Below are 21032 nucleotides of genomic sequence, written 5' to 3' on the forward strand. Positions count from 1 at the left end.
ATGTAGAATTGGGCAAGTGGAGGTTAGAACACTGAGGACTTTGATAGGAAAAGCCTGGATAGCCTTCAATAGGCTGTTAGTAGAATTATGGATGCTAATGATTCTGCTAATAAGAACTCAGAGGGAAATGAAGAACAGAGAGAAATCCCAAGTCACTTTAGAGGCTACGAAAATCGCAGTGTTATTAGTAAGTATGTGAACATTAAAGTTGCTGTTACTGAGGACTCAGAAGGAAATGAACATGTTATTGGAAACTAGGGGAAAGGAGATCTTTGTTCTATAGTGGCAGAAAGTTCAGTGGAGTTGTGTTTTAAGGTTATGTGGAAAGTAGGATGTTTTAACTATGACCTTGAGCTGAGGAGATTTCCAAGCAGAGTTGAAAGTGCAACCTTGTTACTATTTGCTGCTTATAAATTGAGAGGAAAACTGGTAAAATAAATAAATAAAAGGAAACAAGACTAGATGATTTGGGGAATTCTAAATTCATTCCAGTTTTGAAAGATACTCAAATTAACAAGGTTCACCATCAAGAAAACATGCTCTTGAGGAAAAGCTGAAAACGCAACTGGACCATCTTTTGCTAATACATCAAAAAGATGAAAAAAGAGAGTTCAGTCATACAAAGGTTTTCTGAAGAGAAAAAAGTATGTGAACCTTTTAGTCATCTTGGTTATGAGATTTTCCAGAAAAAGATGTGTGGAGAAGCTTCTTGTTTAATGGAGTGAATCTCCATAACCTACATGAGAGAATTGCCAGACTCTTGGGAAGTTTATACCAGGAGAACACTGTCAGCTTGCACTAAAGAGGAACAGAGACAGTATGGAATGGAAGAAGGCTGCTGGACACCCAGATGTTTATAGGCAGGAGAGACTGATCAAACTATCAGCTACAACCCCATGCCACCCTTCATGAAAAAGGAAAGATGGTTCAGAGGCTGGAGCTGCCAACCGCAGAGGATTATTTCCAGCCCTAGAATCTAATGGAGTTTATCCAGCTGGATTTCAAAAACACCATGGTTATTTTCTTTCCTTTTTGTCCCTTTGGAATGGAAACATGCTTATCAATTCCTCTCCACCTGTGGACCTTTGAAACTTAAGAACAAGTTGTCTGCTCCCAAAATACAAAGGTTAAAGGAGCAGACAACTTGTTCTTAAGTTTAGAGGAATTGTTAGATAGGAATTGTTGGGTAGAGAGGAATTGTTAGAGGAATTGTTCCCCAAGATAGATTATACAGACAGCTTCATCTCTAACCAGATTTAGATGATTTAGGAACATCAGAGCTGAGGGGATTTTTGGAATGCTTTGATGCTCGCAGCGATGGAGACTGTCGGGGACACTGGGACAAGGTGGACGCAGTCAGCACGCGAGACAGACAGGAATCTTCCTGCCTTCAGCTCTGCCTCAGCTGCAGTTCTGAGGTGTGGTGTGAACTGGCTTTCTCACTGACTTTTTTGCACCTCTCTTTTTTATCATCCACACACATAAGTCTTGTCACTCCCTTCCAAGCTCCCTAGAGAGGTCTTTCAGGACTATGATTCTTCCTTTCAGACATATCTGTATCTTCGTCTCAGAGCTGATGGAGTTTGTGTCCGCTTTAGGCATTCTCTCATTTGGTCTGAATTTTATTGTTTCTGTCACATATTCTTCAAAGTTATTGAAAGTTGTGGGAATCTTTGTTTCATTAAATATGTAAATGTATTTATATTTTGATACATTAAATGTTTCTTTGGGGCATCATGGGAGAGAGGAGGGAAATAACTGATTTTACTATGCCATCTTTAACCAGGGATACTATTACCTATTAATGTGTGCATGCTAAGTCACTTCAGTCATGTCCGACTTTGCAACCTTATGGACTGTAGCCCACCAGGCTCTGCTGGCCATAGGGATTTTCCAGGCAAGAATACTGGAGTGGATTGCCATGCCTTCTTCCAGGGAATCTTCCCAACCCGGGGAATAAACCACATCTCTTATGTCTCCTGCATTGGCAGATGGATTCTTTACCACTAGCAACACCTGGGAAGCCCAATGATATCAGGAAATAAATTGAGCCAGGAAATTAGACATTTGTTAAATATGTAAAATTTTCCTTTTAATGATCAGCTTGTATCCAACCTGGTTCCATAAAGAATTCAGATTAATCCTGTTGTTCAGTCTCTAGACTGTGTCTGACTCTTTGTGACCCCTTGGACTGCAGCACGCCAGGCTTCCCTGTCCTTCATGATCTCCCAGAATTTATTCAAACTTACGTCCATTGAGTCAGTGATGCCATCCAACCATCTCATCTTCTGTTATCCCCTTCTCATTCTGCCTTCAGTCTTTCCTAGCATCAGGGTCTTTTCCAATGAGTTGGCTCATCGTATCAGGTGGCCAAAGTATTGGAGCTTCAGCTTCAGCATCAGTCCTTCTGATGAACATTCAGGGTTGATTTATTTTAGGATTGACTGATTTGATCTCCTTGCTGTCCAAGGAACTCTAAAGAGTCTTCTCTGCTCTACAATTAATCTTAACTTTTCTATAATCAGTCAACAGGTCTCAGGCTGGTATTGAGAAATCTAAATTAGCTTGGTGAACGAACTCCAAAAACCTAGAGAATGGTTTAGTTATAAAAGACAGCACTTATTGTTTAAAAAAACTAGTACCAAATAATTTTCCAGGTGAATACCATTTGGTGTTTAATATTCACTTGCAAAATGCATCAGGGAAGATGCTCTTTGATTTGGAGTTCATTTTTTTGCTTTATGAAATAGCATGATATTATTAGCTTTGTCTCTAGAATTTAGAGAAAATCCTAACCACATAAAAGGGAAGGTAAATCTTCTGGGTTTTTGGAGAATATTTTTTGCATGCAGGCTGACATAATTGTTGAGTAAAGGTATAGATCTAAGCCTGTTTTAGTCAACTGCCAGTTATTGTAATTTTTTTGCTAAGCAGTTGAGATAATCTGGGACAATAATACTTACAATATTGAATTGCATGACTAACTCCAAATTTCCCCTCAGTATACTTTTAAAAACTCATATTACTGAGAAATAACCTAAAGATTGGTTGAAATTCTCTCAACCATTAAGGATATGTATACATACAGGAAAATTAATAAAAAAGGAAATACATGGCAAGAAATACCAGACACTTGTGTCATTTAAATTTAACAGTTTAGAATAGTAGTACTTATTTGTGATTTTATGCTTCCTATTAAGATATAACTTTCATTATAAGATACTCTTCCAAACCAAGAGAAAAGAAGAATCTTTTGAATTACGTATGGTGAGCCCAGTAAAAGCTGCCACTGTGCTCTTAGGTTTTAAGAACTTTTTGTACTATTGTATTTCTCTCAAAGTGAGAGCATTTTAACTAGGGTGAGAGGGGCATTTGTCTTTAGTCTGTCAGAGTGAAGTCATGTTAATGGATTTAATCTGGCTATCCCAAGACTTAGAACTTCAGAGAAAAATGAAAGGCATATTTTTAAAACAGAGTACTAAAAATTAATCATAAGACTCTCATCATTTATGAGAAAATATTTGCTTTCCTTCCAGCATACAGACACGCTCACACACAAACACAGACATAGGCTTTTTTTTTTCCCAGCTGTTTTGTTTGTGATTTAAAGATCTTTTAATCTTACACTTTTTCTAGTATGTATTCTAGAAAATTCTTCTTGAATATGAGAAGCCCTAATTTTTATATGCTTATTTTATAATCAGTAGTTGTATTTTGCCCTCCTAAATTATAATAATTTTCATCTTCTCTTGAGTTTCATAAGTATGCAGTTGCTTCACCTGAAAATGATATGACATTTTTACAATTCTACTTTTTTTGTGTACAATACAACTTAAGATATCTTTTTCTTGACTTTTGCATTAGCTGGAACATTTATGATATTAGATAATAATGTCAATGATGGACATTATAATTTTATCACTAATTTCAATGTTATTATGTAACATTGATACTTATTTTAAGTTATATCCTTCTCTTCCTATTTATTAGATGTCTTTATTAAGAGATTGTTTTTTCAGCTTTATTAAATATCTTTTGATATCTATGGAGACCTTATTTGACCTGTTGCATTCCCAGCTTAAATCTTTGTTCCTCATTATGTGTTAGTATTTAATTATGCTCTTGGATTTTTCATACTATTATTATTTTAGGATTTTTAAATGTAAAGTTCTTTTAATCTTTGTTGTTTAATAACAAAGATGCTTTTTAAAAATGCAGATATATCATTAAGCTTTTCTTAAGCAGTTTACTATAGGTTTTAACATACTTTTTTTTAAACAGGCTTTTAGAATAAAAGAAAATGGCCCTCATAAGGAATCCTCATAATTTTATAAGAATTATTAACCAAAGTTATTTGTGTTTTATGTAGCTATATGACTTGTTTATGTACAGTAATATGTTCTGTATTTTTGTCAAAATTCCATGAAGACTGAAAAAGGGAAAGGTCTTTTAGGTTTCTTTATCCAATACTTCTGCTTCTGTTAGGTCCATACCATTTTTGTCCTTTATTGTGCCCACCTTTGCATGAAATGTTCCCTTGGTATCTCCAATTTTCTTGAAGAGATCTCTAGTCTTTCCCGTTCTATTGTTTTCCTCTATTTCTTTGCCTTGTTCACTTAAGAAAGCTTTCTTATCTCTCCTTGCTACTCTTTGAAACTCTGTATTCGATGGGTATATCTTTCCTTCTCTTCTTTGCCTTTTTCTTCTCTTCTTTTCTCAGCTCTTTGTAAGGCCTCCTCAGAAAACCATTTTGCCTTTTTCCATTTACTTTTCTTGGGGATGGTTTTGATCACTACCTTCTGTACAATGTTATGAACCTCCATCCATAGTTCTTCAGGCACTCTATCTATCAGATCTAATCCCTTGAATCTATTTTTCACTTCTGCAGTATAATCAAGGGATTTGATTTAGGTCATACCTGAATCGTCTAGTGGTTTTCCCTACTTTCTTCAAAAAGCTTAGACTGTGGCAGCAGTCCCATCAGTTCATGGCAAATAGATGGGGAAACAATGGAAACAGTGACAGACTTTGTTTTCTTGAGTTCCAAAATCACTGCAGATGGTGACTGCAGCCAGGAAATGAAAAGATGCTCCTTAGAAGAAAGGCTATGACAAACTGAGACCGTGTATTAAAAAGCAAAGGCATCACTTTGCCAGCAAAGGTCTGTCTAGTCAAAGCTATGGTTTTTTCAGTAGTCATGTATGGATGTGAGAGTTGGACCATAAAGAAGGCTGAGTGCCAAAGAATTAATGCTTTTGAACTATGGGGCTGGAGAACACTCTTGAGAGTCCTTTCGACTGCAAGGAGACCAAACCAGTCAATCATAATGGAAATCAACCCTGAATATCCACCGGAAGGACTGATGCTGAAGCTCCAATACTTTGGCCACCTGATGCGAAGAGCAAAGTCATCGGAAAAGACCCTCATGCTGAGAAAGATTGAGTGCAGGAGGAGAAGTGGGCAATAGAGGATGAGAAGGTTGGATGGTATCACTGACTCAATGGACACGAGTTAGAATAAACTCCAGGAGATAGTGAAGGACAGGGAAGGCTGGTGTGCTGCAGTCCATGGGGTCGCAAAAGGTCATGCATGACTGAGCAACTGAACAACAATCCAATACTTGAGAATGAGCTTAATTTGCTTACAAGTCAAGTCAAAAAGCAACATGGAAATAAAAATACATGTTAGCTTATTTATGAATTCTGTATACTTATTCCACTGAAGAAGTGAACCTTTTGCAACAAATTTACTTTGATTATTCAACAATCAAATGACTGAAATCCCCTAATTTTCTATTTTGTATTAGAAATTTGGTTGGATTTATAAAGATATGTATGTATTAATGATACAATGTTCCCACATTTAATCTTTGAATAATATAGCAAGAGTGTTCTGGAGAAATTTATAACATGCTGATTGTCATGAAATGACAGGACTTAAAAGTAGTAATACTTGCTATATTTTAAAAATTTTAAAATTAATATTGCTGCACTTCAACAAATTTTTAATTAATCCATGTCCCTATTTTAGATTATACTCTGAGTGAAGTGTTATGAACAGTTTTGCTCTCCTTTAAGTTAAACAATGTTGGTATTTAATTATAATACAAGAGATCTATGTTCCTTGAGTTTATTTTTGCTGATCATATCATCCAAGGGCATATTATTTAACTGCCTTTTTAACCATTTTGCCCTGAGGCTTTGATTCTTAATGTTTTGCTCCTTCATCAATGATCTTTAAGATTTCATATATCAGCTTAAGATAAATTGAATGTAGGAAAGTTTCATTAATTTCAGAATGGGAATGCTTTAAATTCACTTTCCCTTGTTCACGACATGTAATTTTTTATACTGATAAATTGACATTCTTTTAAATTTACTAATTATAAAGCTTAGATAAAAGCAACATGATAAAAAAGTATGACATTCATCTAATTTAAATAGAAGAAAATGAATGCAACATAAAAGTATAAAGTGCTTTAACAGTGGCCTTATATTAAAAGTACAACATTTAGGAATTGGTCATTTATTCTGGGTTAGGTTATAGATAATTTGACCACCAGTTTGAACTCACATTTGATTAGACTATTTTTACCCATAGTTTTAAGTGTACTGTGCACTGCGCTCAGTCGTGTCCGACTCTTTGCGATCCCAGGGATGTAACCTGCCAGGCTCCTCTGTCCATGAGATTCTCCAGGCAAGAATACTGAAGCAGGTTGCCATTTCCTACTCCAGGGGATATCCCCAGCACAGAGATCAAACCCTAGGCCCTTGCGTCTCCTGCACTGGCAGGAGAATTTTTTACCACTGAGCTACCTGGGAAGCCCCATAGTTGCAAATACTTCTTAATAATTGACTTCCATAATGAGGTCTTCTATTCTGGTTTAATAAGTGAGGGTCAGTTGTAAAGTCCCTTGATACACTTAGGATTGATCCTAAACTTAATATATGAGCCCTTTTCAAATACTGAGTCTGTTCTGGAATTTGTGTTGAGGACTGGCCCATTAGGAAGAAGTTAACACTTTCAAAAATCCTAGAACCTCCAGGTTCTCATTATTCAATCTAAAACATACTTTGTGTGCAACACAACTGATATTGTGTCCCTCATGTATTTTTAGTGTTAAAATATCTTTTAATAATAATCCTAGAAAGGGAACAGTTGTGATAATAGATGGTTTTTCTTTTTTTATCACTCCTGTTTATAATGAATCCTCATCCCAATTCCCAAGATGGGTAGTAAGAATAGTACTAAAGAATTAACTATCAGACAATTGCATTCATCTCCCATGCTAGTAAGGTCATGCTTAAAACTTTGCATGCTAGGCTTCATCATTACGTGAACCAGGAACTTCCAGATGTCCAAGCTGGCTTTAGAAAAGAAAGAGGAACCAGAGATCAAATTGCCAACATCTACTGGATCATAGAGAAAGAAAGGGAATTCCAGAAAAACATCTACCTGTGTTTCATCAACTACACTAAAGCCTTTGACTGTGTGGATCATGACAAACTGTGGAAAGCTCTTAGAGAGTTGGGAATACCAGACCATCTTACCTGATCGTACCTGTCTCCTGAGAAACCTGTATGCATGTCAAGAAGCAACAGTTAGAACCTTGTATGGAACAACTGATTGGTTTAAGATTGAGAAAGGAGTATGACAGGGCTGTCTGCTGTCACCCTGTTTGTTTAATCTATACACTGAGCACATCATGAGAAATGCTGGGCTGGATGAGTTACAAGCTGGAATCAAGATAGGCGGGAGAAGCATCAATAACCTCAGATATGTGGATGATACCATTCTAATGGCAGAAAGCAAAGAGGAACTAAAGAGCCTCTTGATGAGTGTGAAACAGCCAGCTTAAAACGAAATATTAAAAAATCTAAGATCATGGCATCCGGCCCCATTACTGCATGGCAAGTGGAAGGGGAAAAGGTGGAAGTAGTGACGGATTTCCTCTTCTTGGGCTCTAAAATCACTGTGGATGATGACTGCAGTCATGAAATCCTGCTTCTTGGCAGGAAGGCTATGACAAATCTAACAGTGTGTTGATAAGTAGAGACATCACTCTGCCAACAAAGGTCCGTATAATCAAGGCAATAGGGACCAGTGGTCATGTACAGTTGTGAGAGCTGGACTCTAAAGAAGGCAGAATGCCAAAGAATTGATGCCTTTGAACTGTGGTGCTGGAGAAGACTCCTAAAAGTCCCTTGGACAGCAAGGACATCAGACTGGTCAATCTTAAGGGAAATCAATCCTGAATACTCATTAGAAAGACTGATGCTAAAGCTGAAACTCCAGCATTTTGGTCATCTGATGCAAACAGCTGATTCATTGGAAGAGTCCCTGATGCTGGGAAAGATTGAGGGCAGAAAGAGAAAAGGCCCTCAGAGGCTGACATGACTGGTTGGCATCACTGATGCAATGGACATGAACTTGGGCAAACTTTGGGAGATGGTGAGGGACAGGGAGGCTTTATGTGCTGTAGTCCATGGGGTCGCAAAGAGTCAGACACGACTGGGCAGCTGAGCAACAACAGCAGCAACATTCTATAATGTAGAGCTGATGACGGTAGGCCTGTTTCCTATTGCTGAGTGATCTGCCACCAAGTGTCCTATTAACTACTTACGCTCTACTGTAGTTTCTTGGGGGTTGTGGGAGAAGGAAAATCACACATATGGGGTTAGAATTGGAAAATATTGGGTAATAATTATTCCTATATACTTTTGTATTTCTAGAATTTCCTGTCATGAACACATAATGCTTCTAAACCACTAAATAATGTTAAAATTACCATGGAATCAAAATATTGGGAAAACAAAAATAAGTCTTTAGTATGATCCCACTTTTTTTTTAAGTCACTGCACATCTCAAAATACAAGTCTGAGGACCACTGCCTTAAATATTTAGGTTGAGGCTCTGCAGGAGGGAAGCAGAGTCCTTGATAATGCAGCACCCTCTGAGGGAGAGGAATGGAAGGGCACCTTTGGATTCTCTGAACACTCACCACCTACTCTGAATATTAAGCATAATGAGCCTCACTTATGTGAGAGGCAGGGGAAAGTGAGAGGTGTCTAAGGTTTTATTCTGTGGACTTTTATCCTGGCTTACTTCCTTAGCAAACTAAGAGAATTATAATCAGCTGATGAGCCATGGTTTTCACCTGAGGGCTTGTCAACAGCTCTATAAAAGAAGTTTTTGTCGAAAAGCACTAATATCCAAAAAAGGCCTGGGAAGAGCTACAGTTCTGAGAAAAACTGTATTGCAGACTATTCATTGACATCGGAAGGATTTGAGAAACATTGGAAGACTTCAAAGGGAGGCTACCGGACAACTAGCAATACTTGGAGGTGCCAACTGTTTCATGACGCAGGAACTGCGTGTTTAAAATAATGCGGCATCCTTGGTGAAAAGGAGAGGGTTTAAAGTTCGAATTAAGGTCAGATCCTGGCTTCACCACTTACTCTGAGGCCATGAAATGCTCGGTAACCCTTCTCTCTATGCATGTATCCTATGAGTTCAATACTATCAGACACATAACATAGGCTCAATGAGTCTGATAGTATTGAATTCACAGGATTGTCAGCAAGTCACCCATTTGTGATTTTAGGATTAAATTAGATAATGTCCATAACCTGTGTAGCACACTGCCTGCTATATACTTAGCTCCCAATGAATACTGTTAATTATGTTGTACTTATTTATTAATTAAAAAGCCTTTTATTGACCATTTCCAAGTATTAGGCATAGTGACTAGATACTGGGAGATTCAGCAGTTAGCAAACAATCATGGACCTTGTCTGCCTGTAACTTATAGTCTTGTGAGGGGGATAGATCTGAATAATAGAAATCATATGATTACAAACTTAAGTATGTGTGATGGAAGAAGATACAGAGAACAGTAACTCTGAGATAATATACTGTGGATGCTTGATCTAGTTTGGGGAGAGTCAGGGGAGACTTTGAAAAGAGGCGTGAAGGTGGTGTTTAAGTTAATGAGTCGATGGAGGGCAGCACGTGGGAGGAGAACATGCCAGCTTCACAGAGGTCTGAAGTAGGAGGACAAGGTGTGTTTATGAAACAGAAAGAAAGCCCAGGTTCCTAGAGTGCAGATGGAGGAGGAGGCCGCAGCCAGAATGTTCAGAATCTGTTAGGACTTACTCAGTACTGGACACTATCTTAAGGGCGTCAGGAGACTACTCAATAGGAAAATGTATGAAATAGGAAACCAATGAATAGGAAAATGTATTAAAGATACATGAAAAATACTATTCTGGTTGCTGTTTAGAGGCAAGGTCAAAAGGGCCAAGAAGACTATTTAGGAGGTAGAAGTATTTGTATAAAAACAGATGATAGGAAGTTCCCTGGTAGTCCAGTGGCTAAGACTCTGAGCTCCCAATGCAGGGGCCTGGGTTCAATCCTTGGTCAGGGAACTAAGATCCCACATGCTGCAACTAAGACTAGCACAGCCAAATAAATTCATTACATAAAAAGAATTTTTTTAAAAGTTAAAAAGGTAGTTGGCAATTTTTCGAGGAAGGTAGGAGTGGGTAGTGAGGTGTCAAGGAGGTTTCCTTGTTTCCTAGGTTGTGCCAGTAAAAACAGGAGCTATTTACAGAGGCAGGAAATCTGGGTACTGGACAGACATTGAGTGCCTGTTTGTTAGCCAAATGGAGTTGTCAATTAGATATCTGGATTTTGCTGTATTTTGTTAACTCTAAGATATATATTTTCATATTTTAATGTCTCTAAAATAGAGCTGTATCTTGTAATCAATGGTATGCCATAGTTAAATTTTCAGTCTTATATTTCTTAGTGATGTATAAACTAATGGGATAATCAACATCTATATTGTCTTACAGTCAACAAAATATGAGCTTATTGTTTTTGCTAATAATAGCAACAAGGAAGGCCACCACAACATCAGTTAGTAACTCACGAGTACTGATGAACGCAAAACTTCTGATCAGTATCTGATAGGAACCACTAGCCTTAGAACGTCCAAAATAATGTGAGAGTGACCATAAAGGGAAGCGACCTCAGGATGACGGTCCACTTCTCCACTCACCATCCAGAAGACAAACACGATGGGGAGGAGACAGGAGACTGCCGTTATTATCTAAAGAGGATAGAGGCTGTACCAGCATCTGTTCAATCAATAGCATATAATGATAGTAATAACAATGCTGGCCATAGACTAGGTGTTCTTCTAAAGACTTTTTTTATATCAACTCATGGCAGCACTATAATGTTAACAGTTCTACTATAATGTAAATAGTTTTACTCTTTAGCTGGAAAGAGGTTAGCTAACTTGCTTCAGATCACTCATCTCACAAATGGCAGGTCAGGTCCATACCCCAGTGATGGTCAGCTCCAGAGCCACAGCTCAGCCACAGCGATGCTACCTCTAATGGAGACAAGTGACTACTTGATGATCTGGGAGCAACAGAGACTTATAGAAATACTGTGTGGGCTTCTGCCATAGACCAGACCTAGACACACACATCTGTGATCTTCAGAGTTTTACTACAAATATGGCTTGGGGAAGAAGGAGTAAGGAAGAGATCTTATTCTTTTGAGTTCTGAGAACCATATTATTACACCTAAATGTAATGCAGCAATACTGACTTAGCCATATATTAAAAGGCAGATACTCACTCCATAAATAATAAGTTAACAATATCAGCAACAAAAATTAAATTCCTGTTTTGTCTTAGGATAACATATGTAATAAAACAAAAAGAAGAGGACATATTTTACAAGCCATATGTTTTCTAAAATGAAACATGCTTACTTGTAATCAAAGTTGATATTATGAAGGAAGGTACAATTATTCCAAAATCGTTATGCTTTGTTTATATTATATAAGCTCCAAGGCTTCATCTGTATTGCATGTGTGCTAAGTTGCTTCAGTTATGTCTGACTCTTTGTGACGCTGTGGACTGCAGCCCCCAGGCTTCTCTGCCCAGGGGTTTCTCCAGGCAAGAATATTGGAGTGGGTTGCCATTTGTATTACTCGATGGCAAATGGTGGCATTAGCAAGACTCTGAACTAGACACCTTCAATGTGTGCCTGATTCTATAGCTCTCATGACATCCCATTATCACAGCAAGTTCAACATTCCACAGACTTCATGTGTTTCTACTTAGTGTTTAATCAGAATAATCCGGGAAGAGAAAGTGGCAGTTCTACATCCACCACTGCTTAGCTTTTAGCATAGGCATCTTATTTTGTCCAAAATGGAAACATTTGGCCTTGATGAAAAATAAGATGCTTTATTAAAAGTAATAAGCATAACCCTATTTTGCTTAAACATCTTGCTTAAGCTAAAGGAGTTAGAAAGTTGTCAGTCTTAGGGAAGAGAGAAACCTTAGGTGGAATTTGACCCTTCACACTAAGAAGGCTGTTGTTATTGCTAGATTTCCCTACTTTACTTTCTTTCTTTATGGTTTCAAAGACAAGAAACTCGATCTTTTTTGTTTCCTCATCTTGTGTGTGAAGTAAAACTTCAGGATTGTATTTAATTTCACTCTGATTTCTTGTAATGTAATTAATGCTGCATCCTTAGCCTCCTTCTCAACTCCAAGAGACCTCTGCTGCCTAGGAAGTCCCTGGCTCAACTTCTTGAAGTACAACGTGAGTGAACAAGTAAAGCAGGGTTGACTCTTTAGCACTACTGTGTAGTAGTTCTGGCTTTCTTTCTTCTGTTGACAGATGAGAAAGGACTTAAAATTATACAGGTGAGATATACCTAATGTCTGTTTGCCTATCTGAGCACATATAAATGTGGGCTTGATCCCTGGGTTGAGAAGATGCCCTGAAGGAGGGCATGGCAACCCACTCCAGTATTCTTGCCTGAAGAATCTCATGGACAGAGGAGCCTGGTGAGCTATGGTCCATAGGGTTGTAAAGAGTCAGAGATGACTGATCAACTTAGCCCACAGCACACAGGTGAGCTATATCTAATATCTGTTCACATATCTGAGCACATATAAAGATGTCTGCTTTTTTTGAGTTAGAAGGGAATAATTTTGAGCTTTTCCTTTTAAAAAGAGTGGAAAACTCTCTAATGTGTTTATAATTAAAAGATGCAATAGCTCATTATTTCCTGACTCTCTTGTGGTTTTTATTAAAGTTGAATACTGGGTTACATATACTAACACACTCATGCAGTATTCATAGACATGGCACTATGAATTTTTATATATTTCTTATATCACTTAATCCTAACAATAATCCTAAGAGGTCAGTACTATCACCAGGAGATAAATGTGATTTGTCTAATATTTCAAAGCCTGTTATGATGGTTCAAAAATTAGAACTCATAGATTGACATGTATACTATTGATACAATGTTAAAATAGATAACTAGTGAGAGCCTGTATCACACAGGGATCTCTACCTAATGCTTTGTGTGACCTAAACGGGAAGGCGATCCAGACAAAGATGGAATATATGTACACATATAACAGAGTATATGTATATATATAGCTGATTCACTTTGCTCTACAGTAGAAACTAACGCATTGTAAAGCAACCACACTCCAATAAAAATTAAAAAAGAAAATGAATTATAACTCAGGTCTGCTTGTATCAATCAGGGTCCAATTACTACAGGTCCAAAACTACATGGTGATTTGAGCAGGAAATGTTTAATGTAAAGAATTATTTATTCTGATGGAGATTAGGGTAACTGAGATAGACTGTGGGTGTGTGCTAAGTCACGTCAGTCGTGTCCAACTCTTTGTGACTCCGTGGACTGTAGCCCACCAGGCTCCTCTGTCCATGAGATTCTCCAGGCAAGAGTACTGGAATGGGTGGCCATGCCCTTCTCCAGGGGATCTTCCTGACCCAGGGATCCAACCCACGTCTCTTATGTCTACTGCACTGGCAGGTGGGTTATTTACTACCAGTGCCACCTGGGAAGCCCAAGCTTGGCTATTAAGGGTAAAAGGAAACTTAAAGAACTGAGAACACATAGAGAACAGACTTATGGACATGGGGACGGGGGCAGGGGGAGGAAGAAGAGGGTGAGATGTGTGGAGAGAGTAACATGGAAACATACACATCACCATATGTGAAATAAAATAGTTAGCCAGTGGGAATTTGCTATGTGACTCAGGGAACTCAAACTGGGGCTCTGTAACAACCTAGAGGGGTGGGTGGGATGGGAGGTGGGGAGAAGTTTGAGAGGGAGAGGAGATAGGCGTACCTGTGGCTGAGTCGTGCTGGTGTTTGACAGAAACCCACACAGTATTGTAGAGCAACTGTCCTTCAACTAAAAATAAATAAATTCAATTATAAAAAAATAACTGAGAAGAGGAGTCACTCTGTCAGCCTGAGGACAGAGCACTTAAGGAAAGAACAAATTTTAAACAATGCCCCTTACCATATTTCTCCCTTTAGCTTGGATCCGGATCTTCTTGGAGAGGACACAGCTATGACCCAGTAAATAGCTGCTGCTGCTACTGCTAAGTCGCTTCAGTCATGTCCGATTCTGTGCGACCCCACAGATGGCAGCCCACCAGGCTGCCCCGTCCCTGGGATTCTCCAGACAAGAACACTGGAGTGGGTTTCCATTTCCTTCTCCAATGCATGAAAGTAAAAAGTGAAAGTGAAGTCATTCAGTCCTTGTCTGACTCTTAGTGACCCCATGGACTGCAGACTACCAGGCTCCTCCGTCCATGGGGTTTTCCAGGCAAGAGTACTGGAGTGGGGTGCCATTGCCTTCTCCACAGTAAATAGCAGACACTCACTAATGTAGCATGCTAGTGTAGTTCCCAGGGAAGTTACTTACTGAGGTTCTGGGGAAGCTGTCTTCAGGGAAGTGTCTCGATGTGGAAACCATTCCAGGGAAGGTGGTGCCTCAGGGAACGTGCCCACAAGCTCCCAGTGTGTGTGTCTCAGGAGCCCTGTGAGGTACCAGGCCGCATGGCCCAGAACCCCCTGCACTGTTGGTCACTATTTACTGCAGGAGAAAATCCCCCAGAAGCAGGAAGAACCCCTTTATCCACTAGCTCCCTAGATTACCTTCTATCAAGGATGTTTAAAATTTTGCCAGATGGCAAGGGGGAAATATTCTAGTCTCACAAATAGGACAATGAAGATGGATTTGGGGTGAGGCAATAGATGGGGCTTCTCTGGTGGTGCTAGTGGTAAAGAACCCGCATGTCAATGCAGGAGATGTAAGAGACATGGGTTCAGTCCTAGGTTGGGAAGAGCTCCTGGAGAAGGGCGTGGCAACCCACTCCAGTACTCTTGACTGGAGAATCGCACGGACAGAGGGCACTGGCGGGCTACAGTCCATGGGGTGGCAAAGAGTCGGACATGGTTGAAGTGACTTAGCACGTAAAAAAGGTATCTGGCACACTATCTACCAACAAATCTGCTTTCTTATTCATTTACTCATTATATTGTACTGCCTTATACTCACTGTACTACAAAATATGATATTTAAAAAAAAATAAAGGGGAGAGAAAGGAAGGAAGGTAGTTGGGAAAAAAAAGAAAAAAAATAACAGAATTATAAATGAAGATTTATACTAGTATCTCTCTTTTCTTTGAAATGTTTCTAGGTAGAATTGCTTTGATTAATTGCTCAGTAGACTGCCTCATTGAATTTTAGGACATTGGCTTATCAACCAAAAACTGAAAACACAAACTGGAGGCCCTAGGGCCGTAACCAGTGATTTTTCACTCCACAATTCAAATCACTCATTAATCACAGCCTTCTCATCTACTAGTCATTGTTGTTCAGTCTCTAAGTTGTGTCCAACTCTTTTTGACCCTATGGACTGCAGCATACCAGGCTTTCCTGTCCTTCACTATCTCCTGAAGTTTGCTCAAACTCATGTCCATTGAGTCAGTGATGGCTATCTAACCATCTTATCCGCTGCCATGCCCTTCTCCTCCTGCCCTCAATCTTTCAAAGCGTCAGGGTCTTTTCCAACAAGTCAGCTCTTTGCATCAGGTTGCAAAAGTATTGGAGCTTCAGCTTCAGCATCAGTCCTTTCAATGAATATTCAGGGTTGATTTCTTTTAGGATTGACTGGTTGGATCTTCTTGCAGTCCAGGGGGTTCTTAAGCGTCTTCTCCAGCACCACAATTCGAAAGCTAGTTAATGCAGGTCATATTTGCTTGACAAACATTTATTTGCAAGTGAGAACTTCTCCTCAGTTCAGTTCAGTTCAGTTGCTCAGTTGTGACCTACTCTTTGTGACCCCATGAACTACAGAACACCATGCTTACCTGTCCATCACCAACTCCTGGAGCTTACCCAAACTCATGTCCATCATGTCGGTGATGCCATCCAACCATCTCATCCTCTGTTGTCTCCTTCTCCTCCCATCTTCAATCTTTCCCAGCATCAGAGTCTTTTCAAATGAGTCAGTTCTTTGCTTCGGGTGGCCAAAGTATGGCCAAAGCATCTACTCAGATAATCCAAATCCTAATTGCATCAGTTGCAGACTCTAAGATTTAGGCAAGTTATCTAATTTCTTTGGGCCTCAAATTCCTCATGTAAAATGATGGTAATAACAGTATCGACCTTACAGGTGTGCTGTGAAAATTAAATGTGTTAATATTCAAAAGCACTTGGGGCTGTTTCTTGCATATAGTAAGTGCTATATAAATATTTGTATAGGTGATGTTACATTTTATTAAAGACCATAGCCTAAGAATAATGATTCAGTAGTTCTAGTTTATGGAACTCTATATTTACTCAATATTTTTGTTAGATTATTGTTTAATGGCAATTAAAAATATGATTATGTCATAGTATGTATAATATGAATGCTGTTGATTATCTTACTTTTTTTCACAGCTATTAACAGCACTGCCTTAGAATGATAATGTTTGAGGATTCTACTTGTAAGCCTTTACTCCTTAACTTTTGCTAGGAATTATCTGAAAGACCAGATTTTTGGTGAAGTATTTTTGGCTAATGAGAACTATGTTGCATAACCATTAGCATTCAAATGTGTCAATAGTTTCTAATTTTCATCCCTTAAAAGAAAGGGATATGAAATTTTATAAAAGGTCTAAAATTAAAAAAGAATGTTGTTTTTTATTCTTTTTACAGAAGACCGTGAAAAATACTCTAATATCATCAAGAAGCACAATGCAATTGAAATGTTATTTACACTCTACCCTCCTCAAGGTGCCCATGTGTCTACTAATTTGAGGCTTAGGTCAACTTGGCTGAGACCCATAGTAAATGGGGAAGAAGGATATAAGTATATAGGTAAGATTCTGAACCTTATTATTTCTTTTTATAAATAAGGAAAAAACTTGTACTTTATATAACTCTTATTCATCACTTAGATGATATGGGATGATACATTGGCCTCATAGAATATTCCCGTTTGTTTTTTTTTTTTTTTCCCAGTGGGTTTTGTCATACATCCCGTTTGTTTTTAAGTGTTATACTTGCAGTTTAAAAAGCGGCTGTTTTATACTTTGGTGACTCCATTAGAATAGTGGAAATACTGTGTTAACTCATTCACCGGATGAAGGATATATATATATTTTTTAATGTGATCCTACAAGGAAAACTGCTATACACATTCATGTACAGGGCTGTGTATAGACATATGTTTGCATTTTTCTTGTCTAAACTTATTTCCAAAGTGCTTATGCCATTTCATATTTCCTATCAGTAGAAATATGAGAGTGGCTTTTGTTCCATAGCTGTATCACTACTCACTGTAATCAGTTATTTTAATTTTAGCCATTCTAAGTGATATGAATTGGTATTCCATTGTGGTTTTAATTTGCATTTCTCTAATAGACAATGATTCAATGTCATGGCCAAGGGGCTTGCATAACTCAATGAAACTATGAGCCATGCCATGCAGGGCCACCTAAGAGGGACAGGTCATAGTGGAGAGTTCTGACCAAACATGGTCCATTGGTGGAGGGAATGGCATATCACTCCAGTATTCTTGCCACCAGAATCCCGTGAACAGTATGATAAGGCAAAAAGATATGATACTAATCATTTAGGAAGATGAGCTCCCCAGGTTGGAGCCCAATATACTACTGAGGAAGAGCAGAGGGCAATTACTAATAGCTCCAGAAACAATGAAATAGCTGGGCCAAAGTGGAAACAGAACTCATTTGTGGATGTGTCTGGTGGTGAAAGTAAAGTCTGATGCTGTAAAGAACAATATTGCATAGGAACCTGGAACATTAATTGGTCCATGAATCAAGGTAAATTGGCCATGGTCAAGCAGGAGATGGCAAGACTGAGCATTGACATCTTAGGAAGCAGTGAACTAAAATGGAGGGGAATGGGTTTAAAACTCAATATTCAAAAAACTAAGATCATGGCATCTAGTCCCATCACTTCATGGCAAATAGATAGGCAAAAAGTAGAAGCAGTGACAGATTTTATTTTTGGGGGCTCCAAAATCACTGCAAACAGTGACTGCAGCCATGAAATTAAAAGACACTTGCTCCTTGGAAGGAAAGCTATGACAAACCTAGAGAGTGTGTTAAAAAGCAAAGACATCACTTTGCCATCAAAGGCCCAAATAGTGAAAGCTATGGTTTTTCCAATAGTCATTTATGGATGTGAGGGTTTGACTATAAAGAAGGCTGAGCACCAAAGAGTTGATGCCTTCCAATTGTGGTGCTGAAGAAAACTCTTGAGATTCCCTTGGACAACAAGATCAAATCAGTCAATCATAAAGGAAATCAACCCTGAATATTCACTGGAAGGACTGATGCCAAAGCTCCAATACTTTGGCCACTTGATGTGAAGAGCTGACTCATTGGAAAAGACCCCGATGCTGGAAAAGATTAAAGGCAGGAGAAGGGGGCGACAGAGGACGAGACGGTTGGATGGCATCACTGACTCAATGGACATGATTTTGAGCAAACTCTGGGAGATGATGAGGGACAGGGAAGCCTGGTGTGCTGCAGTCCATGGGTCACAAAGAGACACGACTGAGCAACTGAACAACAACAAGGAGTAGACAATGATATACAGCATATTTTCATGTATTTGTCATCTTTCTATCTTCCCTGGTGAAGTGCTTGTTAAAACTTTTTGCCATATTTACAATTTTTGCTATTGTTCTTAATTGTTGAGAGACATTTCAATATTCTGAATATAAACTCTTTAACATACATAAGCTTTGTAATATTTTCTCCCAGTCTATGGCTTGTTTTTTCTTTCTCTTTCTTTTTCTTCTGAACAGCAGAGGATTTTAATTTTGATAGTGTCAAGTTTATCACAATTATGACTGATGCTTTTACTGTCATATCCAAGAAATATTAGTTATAACTTTGGTCAAAAGATTTTCTTCTAGAAATTTTATAGTTTTAAATTTTATATTTCAATGTATGATTTTTTGAATTATATTTTATACATGACTCAAGGTAGCTAACATATTGACATTCAAATGTGCTAGCACTGCCTGTTGAAAAGACTATCCTTCTGTGAATTAACTTTGTATTTTGGGAAACCAAAAAACCAAAGAAAATATATGGATGCAAATAATCACATTAAAAGGTAACCAGAATCAATAATCAATAAGGAAATACATATAAAAACCAAAATGTCATACTACCACTCATCTATTAGAATGCCTAAAATAAAATTTAAAAATCTGATAATTCCAAATCTGGCCAGAATGTGAAATAGCTGGCACATTCATACATTGCTAGTGGAAATGCTAAATTGTATAACCAGTTTCTAAAGATTTTGATACTTTCTTACAAATTAATATGCTCTAACCATAAAACCTAGGCTCAGACGGTAAAGTGTCTGTCTACAATGCGGGAGTCCTGGGTTCGATCCCTGGGTCGGGAAGATCTTCTGGAGAAGGAAATGGCAGTCCACTCCAGTATTCTTGCCTGGAAAATCCTGTGGACAGAGGAGCCTGGTGGGCTACAGTCCACGGGGTTGCAAAGGGTCGGACATGACTGAGTGACCCCACCACCACCACCAACAACCATACAACCTAGCTGTCCTACACAAAGGTACTTATGCAAGAGGAATCAAAGTATTTGTTCACATGAAAACCTATAATGAATATATGTAGCTGATTAATCATAATTGCCAAGAGCTGGAACAACACAAATGTTCTTCAGCTAGTGAATGAATAATCAAAATTTGTTAACATGTATACAATGAAGTACTATCAAGCAATAAAAAAGAATGAGCTATTGATACAATAACATGGATGAATTTTAAATGCATCATGTTAAGTGAAAGAAGCCAGACTCAAAGGCTATACGTGTGCCTGTGTGCTAAGTCGCTTCAGTTGTGTCTGACTTTTTGTGACACTATAGACCATAGCTTGCCAGAATTCTTTAGGCAAGAATACTAGAGTGGGTTACCATGTCCTCCTCCTAGGAACCTTGCCAACCCAGGGATCCAGCCCATGTCTCTTAGGTCTCCTGCATTGGCAGGCAGGTTCTTTACCTCTAGCATCACCTGGGAAGCCCATTGATGGTGTATAATACATTTAACAAGCAACATGACTGAATCTCAAATGAGTTATGCTGAAAAAAAGCCAGACAAACAAGAGTACAAGAGTATGATTCTGTTTATATAAAAGTCTAGAAAGTTGCAAATAAACTAGGCCCATGACAGAATCAGATCTGTGGTTACCTAGAATAGGTGTGGGAAATGAAGTGAGACCTGATGGATTACAATAGATAATAGAAATGTTTATTAACTTAATTGTGGTTATGGGTGATGGCCCCATGGATGTAAACATATGTCAAAATTTATCATATTATACACTGTATGTGTAGTTTTTCATTTACACATCAATGAAGCTATAAAAATAAAGTTGAAAACATAAATGTAAAGAACCAAAATAGTGAAATTGGTATTTTGGGAATTTTTTTGAAAGGTGGTTCTCATTAAGTTTTAAAACTAGTATGTTAGAGATATCTACAGAGAGTCACAAATTAAATGCGGTCTCATTTGGCTTGTGCATATAAAGGTGTATTTAAGCGCTCAGTTCTAAAAGATAGCCTGGAGAAAGAAGAGGAAACAAAAGACAGAAAATTATGAAAAAGAAG

The 21032-nt window shown here is 38.3% G+C and overlaps 1 protein-coding gene across 1 annotated transcript in view; it reads left to right on the top strand.

Moving 5' to 3' along the window:
- IQCM (IQ motif containing M) overlaps positions 1-20809 on the top strand; it is a 308548-nt gene extending 287739 nt beyond the window's left edge. Inside the window, exons 14-15 of the mRNA XM_043463691.1 lie at positions 17074-17235; positions 20760-20809. Of these exons, the coding sequence (XP_043319626.1) occupies positions 17074-17235; positions 20760-20809 (212 nt within the window). The remainder of the gene's footprint in view (positions 1-17073; positions 17236-20759) is intronic.
- The last annotated feature ends 223 nt before the right edge of the window (positions 20810-21032 follow it).

Source organism: Cervus canadensis, chromosome 1, assembly GCF_019320065.1.
Source record: "Cervus canadensis isolate Bull #8, Minnesota chromosome 1, ASM1932006v1, whole genome shotgun sequence".
Lineage (NCBI taxonomy): Eukaryota > Metazoa > Chordata > Mammalia > Artiodactyla > Cervidae > Cervus > Cervus canadensis.